This window comes from Oryctolagus cuniculus, chromosome 10 (assembly GCF_051225735.1).
Source record: "Oryctolagus cuniculus isolate XC-2025 breed Fujian yellow rabbit chromosome 10, ASM5122573v1, whole genome shotgun sequence".
Lineage (NCBI taxonomy): Eukaryota > Metazoa > Chordata > Mammalia > Lagomorpha > Leporidae > Oryctolagus > Oryctolagus cuniculus.
Window position 1 is genome coordinate 68035141 of NC_142876.1, and position 18387 is coordinate 68053527.

The window sequence follows — 18387 nt, forward strand, 5'->3', positions numbered from 1 at the left end:
TGGAGCATTCTACCCTCATTATAGGCTCTAAAATCAATGGTAGCTTAAGTTGTATTCAATCATACCTTCTATAGCTTTTGCTCATCTGCCTGAGCCCAAACAGTTTTCAACTCAATCAGTTATAACACTGAGGTTATCATTAGAAACTTTACCAATTTGTAGGTGAGCAAGTGGAGTGAACACATTGGAAAAAGAAGGAAACGCATAAAAAAGTCTCATTCCCTTACAAAATGTTATTGAGACCAAACTGGAAAAACAACAAAGAGTACTCTCTTAAGTGCCATCTGCTAATAGTAGTAGAAAGCCTCTGTCATGTGTTCATCATTTTAGATGGAGGGCCTGCTTCTAGCCTGCGTCCATTTACACGTCATGGATATTGATGTGATAGCTGAAGTCCAACATTAACTTTTTAAAACCCACTAGTTGTATCCTGAGAAACTCGGCCCTTCATTTCAGATTTTTACCAACAAAGCAAGGCTTGGTATTGAACTGATACAGAGGTATACAATACTGAATGGAAGGTATCATTGAACAGCAATAATGCAACCATATGTGTGTACATAGGAATGGAAGTAGGAAATTTATCACCTAAAATCATGCTAAGATCATCACTGCTTTTTACCAATATTATCAACAACATAATAACATGATTAGGTTGTTAACAGATTTCTACATTGGTATTCCAACCACACTTATTCTTTTACAGCATATCCAAGAAATCTCTATTTGAAAGCCCACTAACTCAAAAAGAATAAGAGCTTTTAATAAAGTATTTCCAGATTTAAAAATAAGTTCTGGAACTCATCATAGAATAAAAAATAAACTACACATTCTTCCCCTTTCATTCCTTGCAAGCTTGTAAAAGAAATGCATTTTGCAGAAAAAATTAATATTGTAGTCAAAATACGATTCCAAACTATGAATTACACACATTTCTGCATTATTGCACCATAAGGTATTGTAACAAGGCACATTTACTTTAATATCAGTCTTCAAAAACTTTATATAATGAGGGTGAAATGAATCAGAAATATCTAACATCAATAATCTTCATAGTTCTTTAAATTATTACCAACTTGTAAGATGATTATCAAAGACCATATCCAATTCCTTCAAAAATACAATGTTTAGAGGAGAAAAGGAAGGACAACCATAGTGATTGCAATGGGAATTGACCCCAGGTGAAAGGACAAAACATTAAATACGACATGATTTTGAAATGGATAGGTCGCTCTAAACTAGCAAAGGACCTCTGACAATAGGAAAAGGCACAGTTTACTTGTGACTTGATAGAACCAGGCATCTCGGGCACCACATTGTCAGGCTGTTAGCTTGATTAATGTATCAGTGAACAATAAAGGAAAGAGTCAAACTGAATTTCAACCTGAATCTCTGTGTTTGGACTTGGGCAGAAACTTAAACAAAAGTCTTAGTAACTCATGTGCTGGGACTTGTTCTTGCCATAATGCTGAAACTCAGTATTGGGGATTGAATTGAACTATATACAGGTTTACTGAGAAAATTTCAAATACTGCTTCATTAAACTACCTTGTCAATTTTAGAAAATTATTTTTTGGGTGAGACAGGCTAACATGGCATCTATGTGACACTATGAATTCAAAATAGGAAAAAATTCTGATGTTTTTGATTTTCTAGTGATTCTGAATATCCTACAGAGAATCCCCGCCACTGTGTGATATTATGCACCTTGGTGATATTCCTCATCTGAGTAGATTAGGTATAGTCATGGAGACACAGAATAAGGGATAAAAATCTAAACTACTACAAGTGATTTGCAAAATAATTATTTAATATTCTAAGAAACTTAAGGAGGACTAGCTTGAAATGAGTTATTTCATTATAACACCATTGGTTAATGGTGATATTTCCTTTGTCAATAAGCAGAGCAAATACAGACATTGAGTTCCACAGGGAAGCAGACTGTGCTCTGTGTGGCTGCCAAGCCTTGTTTCTCAAGCTTTTCCTTATCTTGGCTGTTCACTGGCCATCATTGAGCAGGACGAGGTTCAGTGGCTGTACCACATGCTGGGCATTGCGGTTTGGGGTGCAGTTTTATAGCTTTCTTGAGACTGGTGAAGAGGCAAAGTGCAACACTGAATGCATTTTAAGTGATTCCTGATCTTGATGTTTAAATGCAAAAAAAAAAAAAAAAAAAACCAAAGCTGTCGGATCCAGGGGGAGAGGATACTCACTGGCTTCCTGGCCTAGTGCCTTACCCAGACAGTTGGTCACAAAAACTTGGAAGATCACCCTTCAGTCAGAATGCAAGGACAAGCCCAAACTCATTGCCAGAAAGGTTTTCAGCAATAAAACAAATAAATATTAGCAGAGCTCTAGACTTCAGAATTGGATAATACGGTAATTCTTCCCTTTCTCAGCCCTTAACTTGTGCTCAAGAGTTTGTAAGCCTTCTGTGTTTGACTTACAGTAGCCAGCATGGTTATCAGCTGGTTTCTTTGGAAGAACCAGTTCTCTGGGTTCCCAGAGCCCAGAGACCCACTGACATGGCAATTTTCTTACACTCCAACCCCTCTATCAAGTCACAAGGGTCAAACCATGCATGGGACACACAGGTCATGGGGGTGCCTGAATTCTGGTCAAGGATATAAGGGTTAAAGTCGATGAGATTGTAAGAGGATCGAGAAAACCTACTGGAAGCATGATCAACCCAAGGCCGCCACCACTGCTTTTTTTTGCCCTTGGCTTTCTGTTTTTCTGCTTCTCCTAAAATAAAATATGTCCAAATATTAATTCTTATAAAGTGAGAAAACAAATTTTGAAAACCACGCTTTAACAACTCAATTGTCAAATCTAAGTAAATTGCTAAAGTACATCAGAGGTCAGGAAAAGGAATTATACTGAATCTGAAAAGCATACATGTATTAACAGTCAATTTCAGAAGGTAAGTACTAATTGTTCTTTTTACAGTAGGCTACATTTTCAGTTTCTTCTTAGTAATGAGGGTATATAAAGCAATCTAAAAATGAAGGGATTATCTGACAAAAATGCATCTCACACTGAATTAACAGAAAAGAAGTATCACTCAAATTTTATAGAATCATTTAGGGACAAATAATTGGTTAAATATATTAATTATCATAATAAGAAAACTTTCTTGTCATTATTTTGGTGCATTATTAGAAAATAAAAATGTATGGATAGTGAACAGATACATTGAAAAAAAATCAAGAACTATTTTTCCATTCTTTTCCAGTGGAAAAGCATGTGAACCTCTACAAAAAGACCTTTTAATGTTCAATTTTTTAGAACAAGTCTATAATTAGATATAATATATATGTATATATTTCACTTTATGTTTCATTGGAATGGGCAACAATGGAATATTTTAACTACCAATATTCAGGTGCCACATAAAGTATGCATATGTTTTTCATTTTCATATAAAATTTATAGAAATAGAACACAATAGTAGACTGCATATATGAAATAGCCTCCCTAAAGGAACATGTTCAGCAAAATTATGCCAAATTTCTTGAAAAATGAATGTCTGGGAAATAAAGTGAGGTGATGTGTTTACTAAAGAAGACTGGTTTGCATAAGGTCATTGAGTCATCAAATATATGCTTTATGAAACAATAAATTTATCCCATTCATAATGGGAAAGGAAAACGTATTGAGTTAAAGAAAATGCAGTGATAATATTGGCAATGTCATGTTACGACTCAATGTCAAGGTACTTGAATAAGAAGGAAATATCTTGACGTACTTTCATCATCCTCTTCAGAGAGTTTTTGGATGTCCTGGCCTTCCCCTGATTCCTGGGTCAAACTCAGCATCCTCTCCTTACCCTTTTTGTATTTCTGTTGCCTGGCCTTGATGCGATCCATCCTATAAAACAAACCAGCATCAGTAATGCCAAGAACACATTCACACTAGCCTGTATATTGGACTGAACTGAACATGGACAATGTATTCCAATGCACTTTGGAATACCTGAGGATTATAAACTGGTCGCTTATGAGTAACAAGTTTCTGCTGGATATATAGCTATGCTATCTCTACTGCATAGACACTAGTCTTAATAATATGATTAATAATTACTATGCTAAGGCTTGGTATGTAATAATCAATGTCTATTCGTGGCTTGTATCTTAGCCAGTCTGAATGTAGTTATTATGAAATACAAGTCCTTTTCTATGCAATTTTTGCCTTCTTGAACAAATGGAAAAAGTCAGCGAAGTAAATTACAATAACAGGCCTCACTTATGGGAAACAGAACACGTTCTAAATGTGAATCCAAATTTGTTATTCCTCTAGACCTCATCTGGATGGCTAGAAACAGCAATCATAACAGTGAGTCATATTGTATTTGCATTATATTTTTTATATATAGGTTTACATCTTTGTAACAATAATAAGCCCTGGAATAATCAAATTTCTACTAGGAAATATTTTTGCTTGGGGGGAAAAACTTGGATTTGAAGTCGGTATGGAATGAAGAGGCTGCTCTAGTGAACTCTTAGAAATGTTCCCAGTGAGCAGATGGACTGCATTTGCTTGGGGAAAGTGTTGAAGTTTTGAATTCTACAGCTTTCAGCTTTTGAACCTGGTCCCCAAACATACAATGCGCCACCAGTGCTCAGAGGTTGGATTCACTTCTGGAAACGTCACTTGAAGACATTTCCTTTTAATGCAACTTTCAAATCTCCTGGAGAGTGTCCATCCATTCCTTGATCCATCCAGCATGGTGTGGTAGGAAAAGCTTTGAACCGAATATAAGGACATATAGATTATGTTTATTTTTCTTTTTTTTAATAAAGATTTTATCTATTTATTTGAACATAAGAGTTACAGAGAGAGGAAAAGACACAGAGAGAGTGATCTTCCATCCACTGGTTCACTCTCCAGATGGCCACAACAGCCAGGCCTGAGCCAGGCTTAAGCTAGGAGCCAGAGCTTCATCTGGGTCTCCCACATTGGCAGCAAAGGCTCAAACACTTGGGCCATCTTCTGCTGCTTTCCCCAGGACATCAGAAGGGAGCTGGATCAGAAGTCAAGCAGCCAGGACAAGAACTGGAGCCCATATGGGATGCTGGTGTCCCAGGTGGCAACTTTACCCACTACATCACAATGCTGGTCCCTCTTTTTCTTTTTTTTTTTTTTTTAAGATTCATCTATTTATTTGAAAGACTTATTTTATTTATGTGAAAGGCAGAGTTACAGAGACAGAGGGAGAGACAGAGATCTTCTATCTGCTTGTTCACTCCCCAAATGGCAACAACAGCCAGCACTGAGCCAGGCCGATCCGTGTTCCCCTATGGGCAGAGTGTCCCAAGCATTTGGGCCATCTTCAGCCACAGTTGTCAGGCCAACAGCTAGGATGCCGGATCAGAAGTGGAACAGCCAGGACAGAACTGGCACCCACACGGGATGCTGGTATCACAGGCTGTTGCCTCACCCACCACACCACAACACCAACACCGGCCCCTTTTTTCTTTTGTTAAGAAAGCTTTAATGGACTTTATTTGAGATGCAGAGAGAAATAGAGAGAGACTGAGAAGAGAGAGAGAATTTCCCTATCTACTGGTTTACTCCCTAAGAGCCCACAACAGCTGAGGCCGGGCCAGGCCAAAGAACTCAATCCGGGTTTCCCAAAGGGGTGGCAGGGACCCGACTACCTGTCATCACCTGCCGCCTCCCAGGGTGCACACCAGCAGGAAGCTGGAGCTGAGACTGGGGCTGAGGCTTGAACTCAGACGCTTGATATGGGATGCAGCTGTCCAAAGCAGCAGCTTAACCACTGGGCCAAATGCCAGCCCCGGACTGTGCATCCAGTGCTGCCTCTGTGAACTGTACACCATTTAACACCAGAGGCCATCAGTTTCCTCCCAGAGACTGGGTTATAGCATCTCAAAAGGTGCATCTCACTTCTTTCCCTTAACCTATGAGTGTAATGAGTGTTTACTTTAAATGCTTGGCACTGGGCAAGACCCTGTCTCATTCATTAACTAATTTCGTCTTTACAAAAATCCAGAAAGGTAGAACTGTGAGCCCTAATTTAAAAATGGGAAATTGAAATTCAGAGAACTTGAATGACCCATTCAGAGTTCAAAACCAAGTAACTGAACTAGGAACTGGGCGCTGGTGCTATTCAGACAGCTCCCTTTTCACTCTAGTGGAAGCTTTGCTCTGTGAAACCACTTTCATCTTCAGTCAGGCAGGTGAAGCCATTACCCTGACATGAGTGTAACTACCTGGGAAGCTGTGAACATGAATCGATTTTCCAGGGTTTGAGGCTCCCCGAGGGCTGAGAGTCAGCTGAAATGCGGTCATACGAATCAGAAAACAACGAGGACGGAGAATGAGAGTGAACCAAACATCTTACTGTCTTTTAAGCTGATCCATGGACTTTTTCTCTTCCTCAATTCTTGCCTTTACAGCCTTTACAATTGTGGCCTGGAAAAGTTCAGCCCCTCTAGAGGAAAATCGGGAACACAGAACAAATTAGTAGTCTTGTTGTTGTTCAGCTTCTCCTGATAAAGACGATTACAAGTAGTCCCCCTGTATCTGCCCTTCCAGTTACACAAGGTCAAGCACGTTCTGAAAATATTGAGTGAAAAATTCAAGAAATAAACAATTGGCCTGTTTTACAGTGTATACTGGCTGGACTGTGTAGCACGATGAAATCTTGGGCCATCTGCCGTGGACATGAATCATGCCTTTGTCCCAGCATGCATCCACATTGTATACACTATCCACTCGGTAGAAATTTAGCAGTTGTGTCTCAATTACCAGATGGACTGCAGTAGTATGGTGCTTATGTTCAAGTCACCCTTATTTTATTTGATAACAGCTCCAAAGCACATGAGTAGGGATATTGGCAATCAGATATACCAGAGAGAAGCCACAAAGGGCTCCTTATAAGGGAAAAGGTGAAAGTTCTTGACTTGGGAAGGGAAGAAAAAATATCCTATGGTGAGACTGCTAAGATCCATGGTAAGAATGAATCTTCTATCTATAAAGCTGTGAAGAGGAAAACTATTGGATAAATTTCAGGGCCAGTCTTATACATAAAAGGAATCATTGTTCATCTACATAAAGGGGGCTAAGGGTGCCATAAGGAATAAATGTAGATCCCTTTTCTGTGTCTTCTTTCTATTTGGCTAACGTTCAAGTTAGGTCACAAAAGCTGGGCACTGCCGCCAACAAATGGACTTTGGTTGATCCTGGTAGGTGAAGCAAAGGCTCTGGGGAAGCAGGAGTGCAGACGTGGGAGTTAGAGCACAAGTCCAGGGGTAGATAACAGTAGCTGCGTAAGATAGAACCTGATGTCTGACGGACCACAAGCACCAGGGGTCCAGGCAAGGCCAGTGCCTTTGAGATGAGTGCAGCTGTCTGGGGGTGGGGGGGTCACACAGCTGGCCACTGACACTCCTTCTTGTCCCCACCTTGATGGCATTATCTCTAATCCTGGTCCTTTTTTTTTTTTTTTTTTTTTTTTTTTTTTAACTAAAGCTACAAAGCAGGGGCAAACACCATGAAGAAGAATGGCCTCTAACAGGGAGAAGATTAGTACCGCAAATTGTGCCAGTGGCCCAAAGAAAACCAGGTGAATTGGGGGAGGGGATAGGAAGGAAGGAAGGGGTAAGAGAGAAGTAGGAGGGCTTAGAGTGAGGCTGGCACACTGCTTCTCTGCTTAGGACCTGCACTGCAGGAGATAATAAGGCTTTTCTCCATGTTCAGCAATTTATTATTAAGCTAGGGGCAGAGAGGAAGATAGACTAAACTCTAGAGCAGCATGGCCCATGCTACTGTTTGTGTGAGGCCAGAATGAATTACTTCTCATCTGGGACTGTGTCCTGGGAGACCTTGAAGACTGGCATTTCTCTGACCCTCCACAGAGTCCCAAGTCCTTGTAAAGCGGGACTTAGTGCCGTGAACTTTCTCATTACTATTCCATTTGCGATCTTACAAGCATGTGCTAAATCCTTCTTGAGTTGGTTTTCTTGGGAGGGATTTCTGGGTTCTCCAAGCGAGCTCCGTAGAAAGCACAGTGCCACGTTACCTGCAGGCAAGTTTCCGAGACAAACCACTTGACTGCATGGCCTGACCCACCTTGATGCCAGGATCTGTGAGGCTTTAATGTCAGCCACGACATGTAGGAAGTAATAACTCATGAACACTCTTCTTTGAAGCAGGAGGAAGGCAAAGCATATGCTATCCCAAATAATTCCTGCTTCACCACTCGGTAGTTTGCAAGATGAGTCATCATCAGCTGTGGCAACAAAGCGGAAACAGAACACATTAAAATTCATATCCACTTTCACTGTTACTTTCTAAGCTCTGTGGCACAATCAGGCTTGGGGCACCAGGGATGGTAGGAGCAGTGCACGCTGATGCACTGATTTATGGCTACATTGACTATTTACAAGTGAGGCTACACATCCCCAGTCCAATCTTGGCATTGAGTCACCTGGCTGACCACACTGGGCACTCAGGACCCTGTGAGGCAGAAGTGGGCCCCTTGGACAGGGCAGCCCCCTGAGTCCCAAGAAAGGTCATGGAGAAGTAATGGCCCAATGACAGAGGAAATGTTCTGATACAAGAGAACGCACTGGTTTGGGGAATGGGTCTCACCCAGGGACAGGTAGTATAACAATGAATACAGAGAAGGGTTACTGATAGCAAGTCTTATCCTACGTAGAAAACAAATCCTCAGTGTTGCTTCATCCCCAGAAAAGGGTAGCCCGGGTTAGAGGCCACAGTGGGTCAGAGCACTGTGTCCAGGCAGTGTCCATTCTGGGCACCAAGTGGGATGTTATCCTGTCTTCTGGGGCAAGAGGCTTTAGTCTTGTGGAGAGTCTAATTCCAGAAGCCCCAGTGCTCCTCCTAGTTGTTGTCTTGAATTTGAAGTTCCCTGAGCTTCCTGAGGAGAGAAGGACTTGGAAGTGAGTTACTCTGAAGACCCAAAACTCTAACTAGATAGAGCAACTGTAGGATACTTTTATTTTAACTTTAAAAAATTACTTATTTGAGGGACAGAGAGAGAGAGAGAGAGAGAAAGAGTAAATTCCCATTGGCTGGTTCATTCCCCAAGTGCCTGCAATGGCTACAGCTGATCCAGGCTGAAACCAAGAATAAGGAACTCAATCCAGGTCTTCCATGTTGTGTCAAGAATCCATCACTTCAGCCATCCTCACTGATGCTAAGAGTCTGCCTTCTCAAGAAGCTAGAATCATGAACCAGTTCTGGGTATTGAACCTAGGCACATGGATGTAGGATACGGGCAACTTAATTAACCCCAGGCCCATCCCTGCAATGGCAGACATGTATGGGCCTCTGGAATCATTTCTAATCATAAGTTAAAAGTGTTCTAGGAGTTTAGGAACACTCTGGAAGCCTGGATGAAGATGCCTGGAGTTGGAGCACCTCACACTATGGACAATAGATTCACAATGGGCTACACTTCTATAACCTACAGCTAGGGATAGAATTGAACCCTACATCTATCTGTTTTCCTTATGTGATTTGGTCAGTTTTTCAATGAGAACAATAATCTGTCCCCTCTTTTCTGCCCCTTCCACTCCCAAATTTGCATTTCCTACTTACGCATTTTATAGCCTTTGACTGTGCAGGCCAGGCTGAAAGCTTGGATCAACCAGCAGCTGTTTTTCACCAGCGTTCCAATGTACCCACAAGCTCCTATCTGAAAAACAAAAGAGGGAAGGCACATTCTGAGGCTCTGTGTCTAGAAACCAAGTTTGGTGTCCTGTGATTCACAATGGTACAAGAATCTGCAAGGTCCCAGCACCAGTGATTACAGGAGGTACTGGTTGTACCTCCAGATTGAGTCACCATGTGGTAACTGGCAGTTGCATCAGAAGTAACGTAAATTCCTGGGGAAAATAAAACTTCGTGAGTAAAGAAAAGTCTAAGTATAATGTTTTCACCTTGGAAGGAGGTCTTTTCAATAAGAGAGGGAAGAGATGTGCAATTCGGGACATGTTCAAGCTGACTTACCTCAAACGGTAGAGTTAGAAACATACCAGGAGATTCCAAATCAATCCCATCAAGGTGGCATGTACCAATGCCATCTCACTAGTCCCAGTGATCAATTTCTGTTCACAATTGATCACAATGATAGGACTAAGAACCAAAGGGATCACATAAACAAGAATAGTGTCTGCAAATACTAGCTGATAGAAAAAAAAAGGGAGAGAATGATCCAACATGGGAACTGAGATACACAGAAGACCCATAGGATGGCAGATGTCCTAAACAGCACTCTGGCCTCAGAATCAGCCCTTAAGGCATGTGGATCTGGCTGAAAAGCCCATGAGAGTATTTCAGGCATGGAAAGCCAAGACACTCTGGGGGAAAAAAAAAAAACCTAAATGAAAGATCTCCGTGAGTGAGATCCCAGTGGAAAGAATGGGTCATCAAAGAAGGAGGTACCTTTCTCTGAAGGGAGGAGAGAACTTCCACTTTGACCATGGCCTTGTCTAAATATGATCAGAGTTGGTGAACTCAGGGGGCTTCCATAGCCTTGGCAGCTCATGACAAGAGCCTAGGGTGATTACTGATGCCATAAACAAGAGTGTCAATTTGTTAAGTCAACAACAGGAATCACTGTGCACTTACTCCTCATGTAGGATCTTTGTCCTTAGTGTGCTGTACATTGAGATTTAATGCTATAACTAGTACTCAAACAGTATTTTTCACTTTATGTTTCTGTGTGGGAGCAAACTGTTGAAATCTTAATGTATGCTAAACTGATCTTCTGTATATAAAGAGAATTGAAAATGAATCTTGATGTGAATGGAAGGGGAGAGGGAGTGGGAAAGGGGAGGGTTGCGGGTGGGAGGGACGTTATGGGGGGGAAGCCATTGTAATCCATAAGCTGTACTTTGGAAATTTATATTCATTAAATAAAAGTTTAAAAATAAAGAATTCTGGACTTTAATAAAAAATTAGCTCTAATTTTGTGACAGCAAGTGGTTATGTATTGACTCCTAGGACTATGATTTTGGTAGTTATTCTCTCATTGGTCAGACTTATTATAAACCTACATTTTCCCCCAGATCAGCTTGGATGCCAACCTATAGGGTAATAGTTCTAACATCAGGAACTCAGGATAGTTGGCCTACTGGTTTTGCAGGCTCTGTCTCCATGGATTGAAACAATTGCAGATCAAAAATATTTGGGAAAAAATTGCATCTATTCTGAACATGTAGATTCCTTTTGATGTCTTTTTTCCCTAGACAATACAGCATAAGATCTATTTATACAGCATTTGCATGTATTTAGGTATTATAATATTTTGCCATTTTATACAAGGGCCTGGGGAACCATGGATTTTGGTATCCTATAGAACTAATCTCCCGTGGAAACCGAGGGACCACCATGTATTTTGAGCTGTATTTGACCAATTATCTGGGTACAAGGATCTTCATCATTCATTGGCATGTGGTTGTCTCATAACAATGAGACAATAATAACAATAACAATAATCTTGTTACAGTTATATTAAGTTCAAATGCTGAGGAGGAAAACATTTAAACTAATATAGATCATTGCAAGCCAATGATGGCTGAATTGTGTGTGTTTCCTGGGGACAAGTGATAGGCATTATTAGTATTTGCTCCCAAAGCAGTGGCTACCCAGCCTGGGCTTCCCAGTCCTGGGAACAAAGCTGCCTAAACCCATGTTCCATTCCTTTCCCATCCTGCTTTTGTGCCCATTCTCTAGGTTGGAAATTTCCTCCCCTTTTGTTCCCTAGGGAACACTTCAATCCCTTTTCAAATCTGGAGTTTCCAAATAGCATAGCCTTAGGCAGCCTCCTCCCAGCTTACCTAGGCAAGATGTCAGGCACCCAATTTTTGCTTTGATTCCCTACAATGCTGTAATATTTATCATCCACAGATTATATTATGATTATTTGTATATATCTTCCTTTTTAGAATGTGAATTCCTCAAGGGTCAAATCTGAGCACCATTAACTTCTAGTATTTTCTAGAACAGGTCTACAATCCAAGTTTATAAATTGGCTGAATGAATCAGCTTGGTATCTATGTGTTTTCCAGGACCAGCTGTGGATCAGCCTCCAGCGAAAGATCCCTCTTCATCAGACTGGTTTCAGAATGAAGTGTCATCTTCCTGTATCTTACTGTTCTGTCTCACACTCTCTCCAAGAACTCTCAATACTACTCCAAATGTAAATTAATGTTAGCGGGGTAAGAGTGTTGATAAAAGTTACTTTTAGGGACCAGTGCTGTGGCTCAGTAGGTTAAGGTCTTGGCCAGCAGCATGGGCATCCCATATGGACCCCAGTTCGAGCCTGCCTGCTCCACTTCCAATCCAGTTTCCTGCTAATGTGCCTGAGAAAGAAGTGGAAGATAGTCCTTGTGCTTGGGCTCCTACATCCATGTGGGAGACCAGGAGAAAGCTCCAGTTCTGGCCATTGCAGCCATTTGGGCAGTGAACCGGTAGATGGAAGATCTCTCTCTCTCTCTCTTTTTCCTTCTCTCTCTCTTTTCTCTCTCTCTCTGTAACTCTGCCTTTCACATCATTTTTTCCAATAAATTCACTTTTACTATCAATCAGAAAATTAACCTTCCAATGGACTGTAGATAAAAAACATTATTCAAATTCCTATTCCCAGACATGGCTTTTCAGATACTTTAAACACAGTGACACAAAGGCCAAAACAAAGAAAAAAATCTAATAACTTTCACAGTTGAGTGGCCTGGTGAGCTCATCCCTAAGTGGTTAGGAGGGGAGAGGTAAGCTCATTCCACCCCTGCCCTTCTAATGAACGAGCTATCACAGCCACTGAGTAGCAGGCATTGGATTAATGTTCAATGAGGGCCAACTAGAGAGGTCCTAACACCTCCAGTTCATGACAGGTTATTGTTTGATTTCCTATGGCACAAAGTAACGTAAATGATGTCCTTGCAGCCTAAAACATTGATATGATTCTGGTATGACCAGTGAGCAATGTGAGTTGTCCCTCATGCCAGAGAGAAGCTGTGCCCTGGAATGTAGCGATGTCGCCATGTGACAACAGAGCAGGCAGAGGAGGGGAGTGTGCCTTCCTCCACCCTGCTTCGTGTTAGCGGTCCTAATCTGCATATCTATGCTCAGAGGCAATATCCAAGTGGCGTTTTCTGAGCCTGCCTACATCTTACTGGTACATAAATCATTCCTGCATTCAACAGCTTTTCTGCCTCGTTCTCCACCCCACACAGTGGCGCAGAGAACCACGCTTGTGTTATTTTACACTTCTACAATTCTTTCCAGGTCAGAGGTTTGCATTTTTGTCAATAAGACATGACTGTTGAAAAAAGACTCAATGACTGATTAGGTCACCCAAGGACCACATCCTAGCTCATAGTATTATTCCTCAGAAAGGACTGGATTTTAAGGAATAAAACACATTTTAGAATTTATATCTATGGATACATATATCTTAGTCTTCTGACCTGGAGATGCACAAAGGTGATTTTGCTTAATGTGGTGCGACACAGAGCAACACTGGCCACTGGAATTCTGGGTATGCATACTCTTATTTGGAGCTTTTAAAAGAACAATGTGGCAGGCACAATGCTGTTAATAACCACTGAGTGGACTGTTTCCTATCACACTGGAACCACAGATGTGTTATGCTGGTCATGCTGTGACAGCCACTTACCGACAAGATATTTTTCATGGTGATCACGAACACGTTGTATGCGATCAGCCAGTCCCAGTAGCGCAGGATGCTCTTGATGGGCTTCAGAAGCAAGTCACCCCCGAAGAGCAGGAAGTAGAAACAGGCCACCAAGTATCCCATGCAGAAGATGCTGATCCTGGTTGTCCCGGTGATGAAGATGATCGTCAGGACGAACCAGAAGAGGTAGCTGAAGATGACCACTTTGGACATGTCTAAGTAAGATCTGGGGTTGAAAAAGAAGTGATAAAGGACAACAACAAAGCAAACAAAAAACAAAACCAGGAGATTCCAACCGAATGAGGGAGGAATTCATACTCTACACTGGACTATATAATGAGATCACAAAAAGTGTGTGGGAAAATGGAATTAAAAGATAAGCTTACGGGCAGGTGGAGCATAGCGGGTAAGACTCCATGTCTCACATTGGAATGCCTGGGTTTGATTCCCAGTTCTGGCTCCTGATTGCAGATTCTTGCTAATTCAGGCCTTGGGATGCAGTGGTAATGACTCAAGCAGTTGGGTCCCTGCCACCTGTGGGAGACCTGGTCCTGGCCCTGGTTCTGGCCTAGGCTCTGCCATTGTGGGCATTTGGGGAGTGAACTGGCAGGTAAGAGCTCTCTCTAGCTTTCTCTCTTCCTCTCAAAAAAGAGATAAGCTTATTTTGGTGCAAGAAATTTTGAAATCCATGCATTCAAGGTGTCTTCCAAAGGTTCATAGAAAGTATATGTTATGGAAAAACTATTCATGGACTTCAAAATAACTTGGCATCAAAATAAACATCTTTTATTTTCATCTTCCATTATCTTTTTGAGCAGCCTTTTATGTGAAAGCACATAGAAGGTCATACTCTAAGCTCTGTGTTCATCTCTCTCTCACACATAATTAGTAATGGATGAATAGATGAACTGTGAAAATATCACATCTATACTTACTACTGTCCCACTTGGGTCAAATTTCTCACTAACAGAAATACCTTCTGCCTGACACTAAAAAGTGCTTTTTTGTGTTTTTCATGAGAGGCCTGAACAATTAGATGGGAAAAGAATTTCTTATCTTTTAAAAAATGTATTTTATTTGAAAGGCAGAGTTATAGAGGGAGAGAGAGAGAGATCCTCTATCTGTTGATTCACTCCCCAAAAGGTTAAAACAGCCAGCACTGGGCTAGGCTAAAGTCAGGATTTAGGAGTCTCATCTGGGTCTCCCATGTGGGTGGCAGGGGCCCAAACACTTGGGCCATCCTCTGCTGCTTTCAGGTGCATTAGCAAGCAGCTGGATCAGAACTGGAGCAACCAGGACATGAACTCGTACCCATATAGGATGCTGGTGTAGGAGGTAGAGGCTTTACCTGTCAAGTCACAGCATCAGCCCAGCAAAAGAATTTCTAAGATACAGATCTCTTAATGGAAGCTAAGAATGTATTCCTTTTGATGAACTAGAAATTGACAGATTAAAAAAAATTCATAGTTCATACAATAGTTTTACTACAGATGAAAAATCTCTTTACTGATGGGACATGATTCTGACAACGGAGATGCAATCATGCTGGGGCTTTGGGGCTCTTTCCATTTTCTATGTGTAGATGTCCTTGGGCTGAGTCAGGATGCTTCAGGGGGACCATCTCTCCCCTAGGGCCTTCCTGATGGAACGTGACCAGGACTCGCAGGAGGAAACAGCAGCTGGGAGAATCCAGAATATGCATCTGACAGAGAGCAGACCTGTGGGCCAGGCCCAGACTTGACCGCCTTTGTTTGGAGGGTTTTGCTTAGATTGTTTCTTTTCTCAGTTTTAGGAAGTAGCACAGGAGAATCAATCCTGGATTAGCTCTTTGGTTAATGGATTGTTATTTTGTAGGATGTTAATAAGTAAGTTCTTAATAATATGTAGACTGCACTTGATCCATCAGGAAGTGGATGGTGCCTTAATGCCCCATTATTCAGATAACTGAGCATTTATCCTTACTTTGTTTAGAGTAAAACTGATGGAACAAAGATATAAGCCTCAGCCATTCTTGCTCATTGCCCAAAAGATAGATAAACATTGGAATGTATTCCTTGCCCTTGAATCTCAATTGGGTCTCATACTCTATTGCCTTCACACCCACTCCAAATTCTTTCCTAGGTTCTGGAGGCCCTGTTTGGCCACCTGAAAGACCAGTTCCAGGAATTCACCTCTGCCTGCCCCCCCACCCCCACCCCCATCCCTAGTCCTCCTAATACATAAAAAAGCCCTGCCCCTGGGGTCGGGGCCTTCCGCCACATATTCCTTCAACGTACATCTTGCAGTTGCTCACTCACCACTACGAATTTATTTTCTCTGAATAAATTCCATCTGGCTGTAGATTTCTATACTGCTTCCTCTCTATTCTGCACCTCTTTTCCTAACAAAAACACTTAAAATACTTCCACGACTTTCTCTCTAAAATATATTACTCCCTTCTTTGGCTTCCTAAACCAAGGAGTGTGAATAAAATGTCAGTGTTCACAGTAATCCAGGTTGACCACAGGTAAAGGTAGTGATCTGGTTGGGTCGAAGGGGGTTTCTAAATCACACGTGGTTTGAATTCAGTGGATTTCAGCGGTCTGCTGGCATTTTTGAGGGTTTGTGTGTGCGTGTGCGTGTGTGAGTGCACACACGTGTGTTTCAGCATAGCATGTTTTTTTTCCATGCAGTTCCCTCCTTGCCTGCCATGCGTAATTCCTGCTTCCGGAGCCCTGGCCTCTCTCTGACTCAGCACTTAACCTGCAGCATGTCCAGAAACCACAACACTGACTTTGCAAGAACAACATGGAGAACACCAGGACACAGGGGGTGAAAGGAGCCTTGTCCTGAGGGGACTGATCCTGCCTCCATGACAGGCAGGCAGTTCAGAGGCCACTTGACTGTCGAAGCCTGGGCAGCCTCCTGAGAGCACAGGCTGCCCAGGGGCTGACGCCTTCAGAGGGGCTGGGGGAAGGACCAGGCTTCCCACAGCCAATGCACTTGTGGGCTTCTTAGCACCCTGGTATCTGACAGATCACTCCCAAGGGTGATCACTCCCAAGTCACTTTTCTGATATTCCCAATGCAGAAACAGATTTAAACATCCAAAATAATTTAAACAGAAGATTCCATTGGAAAACTCAGTGGTGCACAAAATCTTCCAACAGGACGGTGTGGAGGGAAGGACTTGTATTTTTTTCTCTGCAACTGGGGAAAAAATGAGCTGGGCTGATTTTTCTCTTAGCATCACAGGGGAGAGACACAAATGGGAGTGCCCTTGTGTAGCGAGGGGTCTTTGAGTCTATTCGGCAGTTGTTTGGCCGCAATTCCACTTACTGATTTATTTAGGACCTACCAAGCATCTTTATGGTATCAAGAGGCACTAACAGGCTTAAGCATTCAGATTTTGGAGCTCAACTGACTGGGTTCCAATCCTGGTTCTGTCATGTGTAGGTCCCATGTCTTTGCTGTAATTTCCTCGGGAGGAGGGGGAGGCCGAAGATGAATTATAAGGGGTGAGGAGGTGAGAGATGGAAAATGAAGAGGAGGAGCACAAATGATGGAGGAGGAGGAGGGATGGGGGATGGAGGTGGATGGAGGATATGCACAAGAGATGACAGGTGAGGACAAGGGATACGGGAGGAGGAGGAGTGTGGGGGCAGAAGGAGGAGGGGTGGAGGATGGGGACAAGGGATGGAGAATGAGGAGGGATGGGAGGATGAAGAGGCATGGGGGTGAGGATAAGCAATGGGATATGAGGAGGAGAATCAGGGCAGGAGGAGGAGGGATTGGGGGATGATGAGGTGGGACAGAGGATAAGAATGAAGGACAGAGGATGGAGGAGTGGAGCAGAGGGTGCACACAAGGACAGGGAATGGAGGTGGGGTCTTCCGGTGTGGAACAGTGCATGAGGATGAGGGAAGGAAGGTGAGGAGGAGGGTTTTTGGCTGGAGAGCTACCAAGTGGTAGTGAAGGGTTAAAAAGTTAAAAGCCGCTCCCCCCCACCTCCCCTGGTGAACTTTCCTGACCTCGTTAGACTTGCTCTGCATAGCCATTCTCTGTAAAGTTAATTAGTCAGTAAATTACCCCAATGTGAGCGTAACCTTAGTTTCACTTAAGTGAGATAGAAGAAGTCACAATATATCTCTTTGCCTCCTGGAACTCTGACCCCACCATGTGTCCCTTATCGCCATTCAGTTGCATTCCTAGGTATCATCAAGGCAGTTCCTGCAATCTTGTGTGGCCCTCCCTTTTGGCAATAGGAGGCTTTTTGATACTCCCTGTATAGGCCATATGGTTCTCTGAGGTCTAATCAGGCCCTTACTCGATATCCTGTACTCCCTGTATTCATAAATCAACTGGTTGTAAAATCACTTAACTTGTATCAATTGTTTACTCTATACCTCTGTCTGATCTATGCAATGATTAATTTTCTTTGTTTAAACGTGTATGAAAACCCCAACCCAAGACTATTTGGGGCCGCTCGCCTGTACTGGGACGGGGGCCCTGACATGTCGGATCATCAATAAACTTTACCCTTTGTTAATTACATGAGAGAAGGTCTCTTGGAGCGTTTTTGGGGTGGCAAGAGCAATTCAACTCTAATTCAACTCTAACAGTAGTACTGGCACAAGAAAGCCTCAATAACAAGAAGAGGTGAAAAACCTAGGCCAAAGAAGGTGGTTAACATTGACAAAAGCTAGCACCCCATTTGGG

The 18387-nt window shown here is 42.3% G+C and overlaps 1 protein-coding gene across 6 annotated transcripts in view; it reads right to left on the bottom strand.

Annotated features, from left to right (window-relative positions):
* The window catches only part of PIEZO2 (piezo type mechanosensitive ion channel component 2), a 454193-nt gene that overhangs the window by 58784 nt on the left and 377022 nt on the right, over positions 1 to 18387 (bottom strand). For 4 of the 6 annotated variants that reach the window (XM_089305336.1, XM_051851440.3, XM_089305335.1 and 1 more), the window contains 6 exons: positions 13673 to 13916; positions 9592 to 9688; positions 8098 to 8257; positions 6368 to 6457; positions 3749 to 3870; positions 2674 to 2745 (listed from right to left, as the gene is read on the bottom strand). In XM_089305336.1, the coding sequence (XP_089161462.1) occupies positions 2674 to 2745; positions 3749 to 3870; positions 6368 to 6457; positions 8098 to 8257; positions 9592 to 9688; positions 13673 to 13916 (785 nt within the window). The remainder of the gene's footprint in view (positions 1 to 2673; positions 2746 to 3748; positions 3871 to 6367; positions 6458 to 8097; positions 8258 to 9591; positions 9689 to 13672; positions 13917 to 18387) is intronic. The other 2 variants (XM_089305338.1, XM_089305337.1) reach the window with 1 other exon arrangement.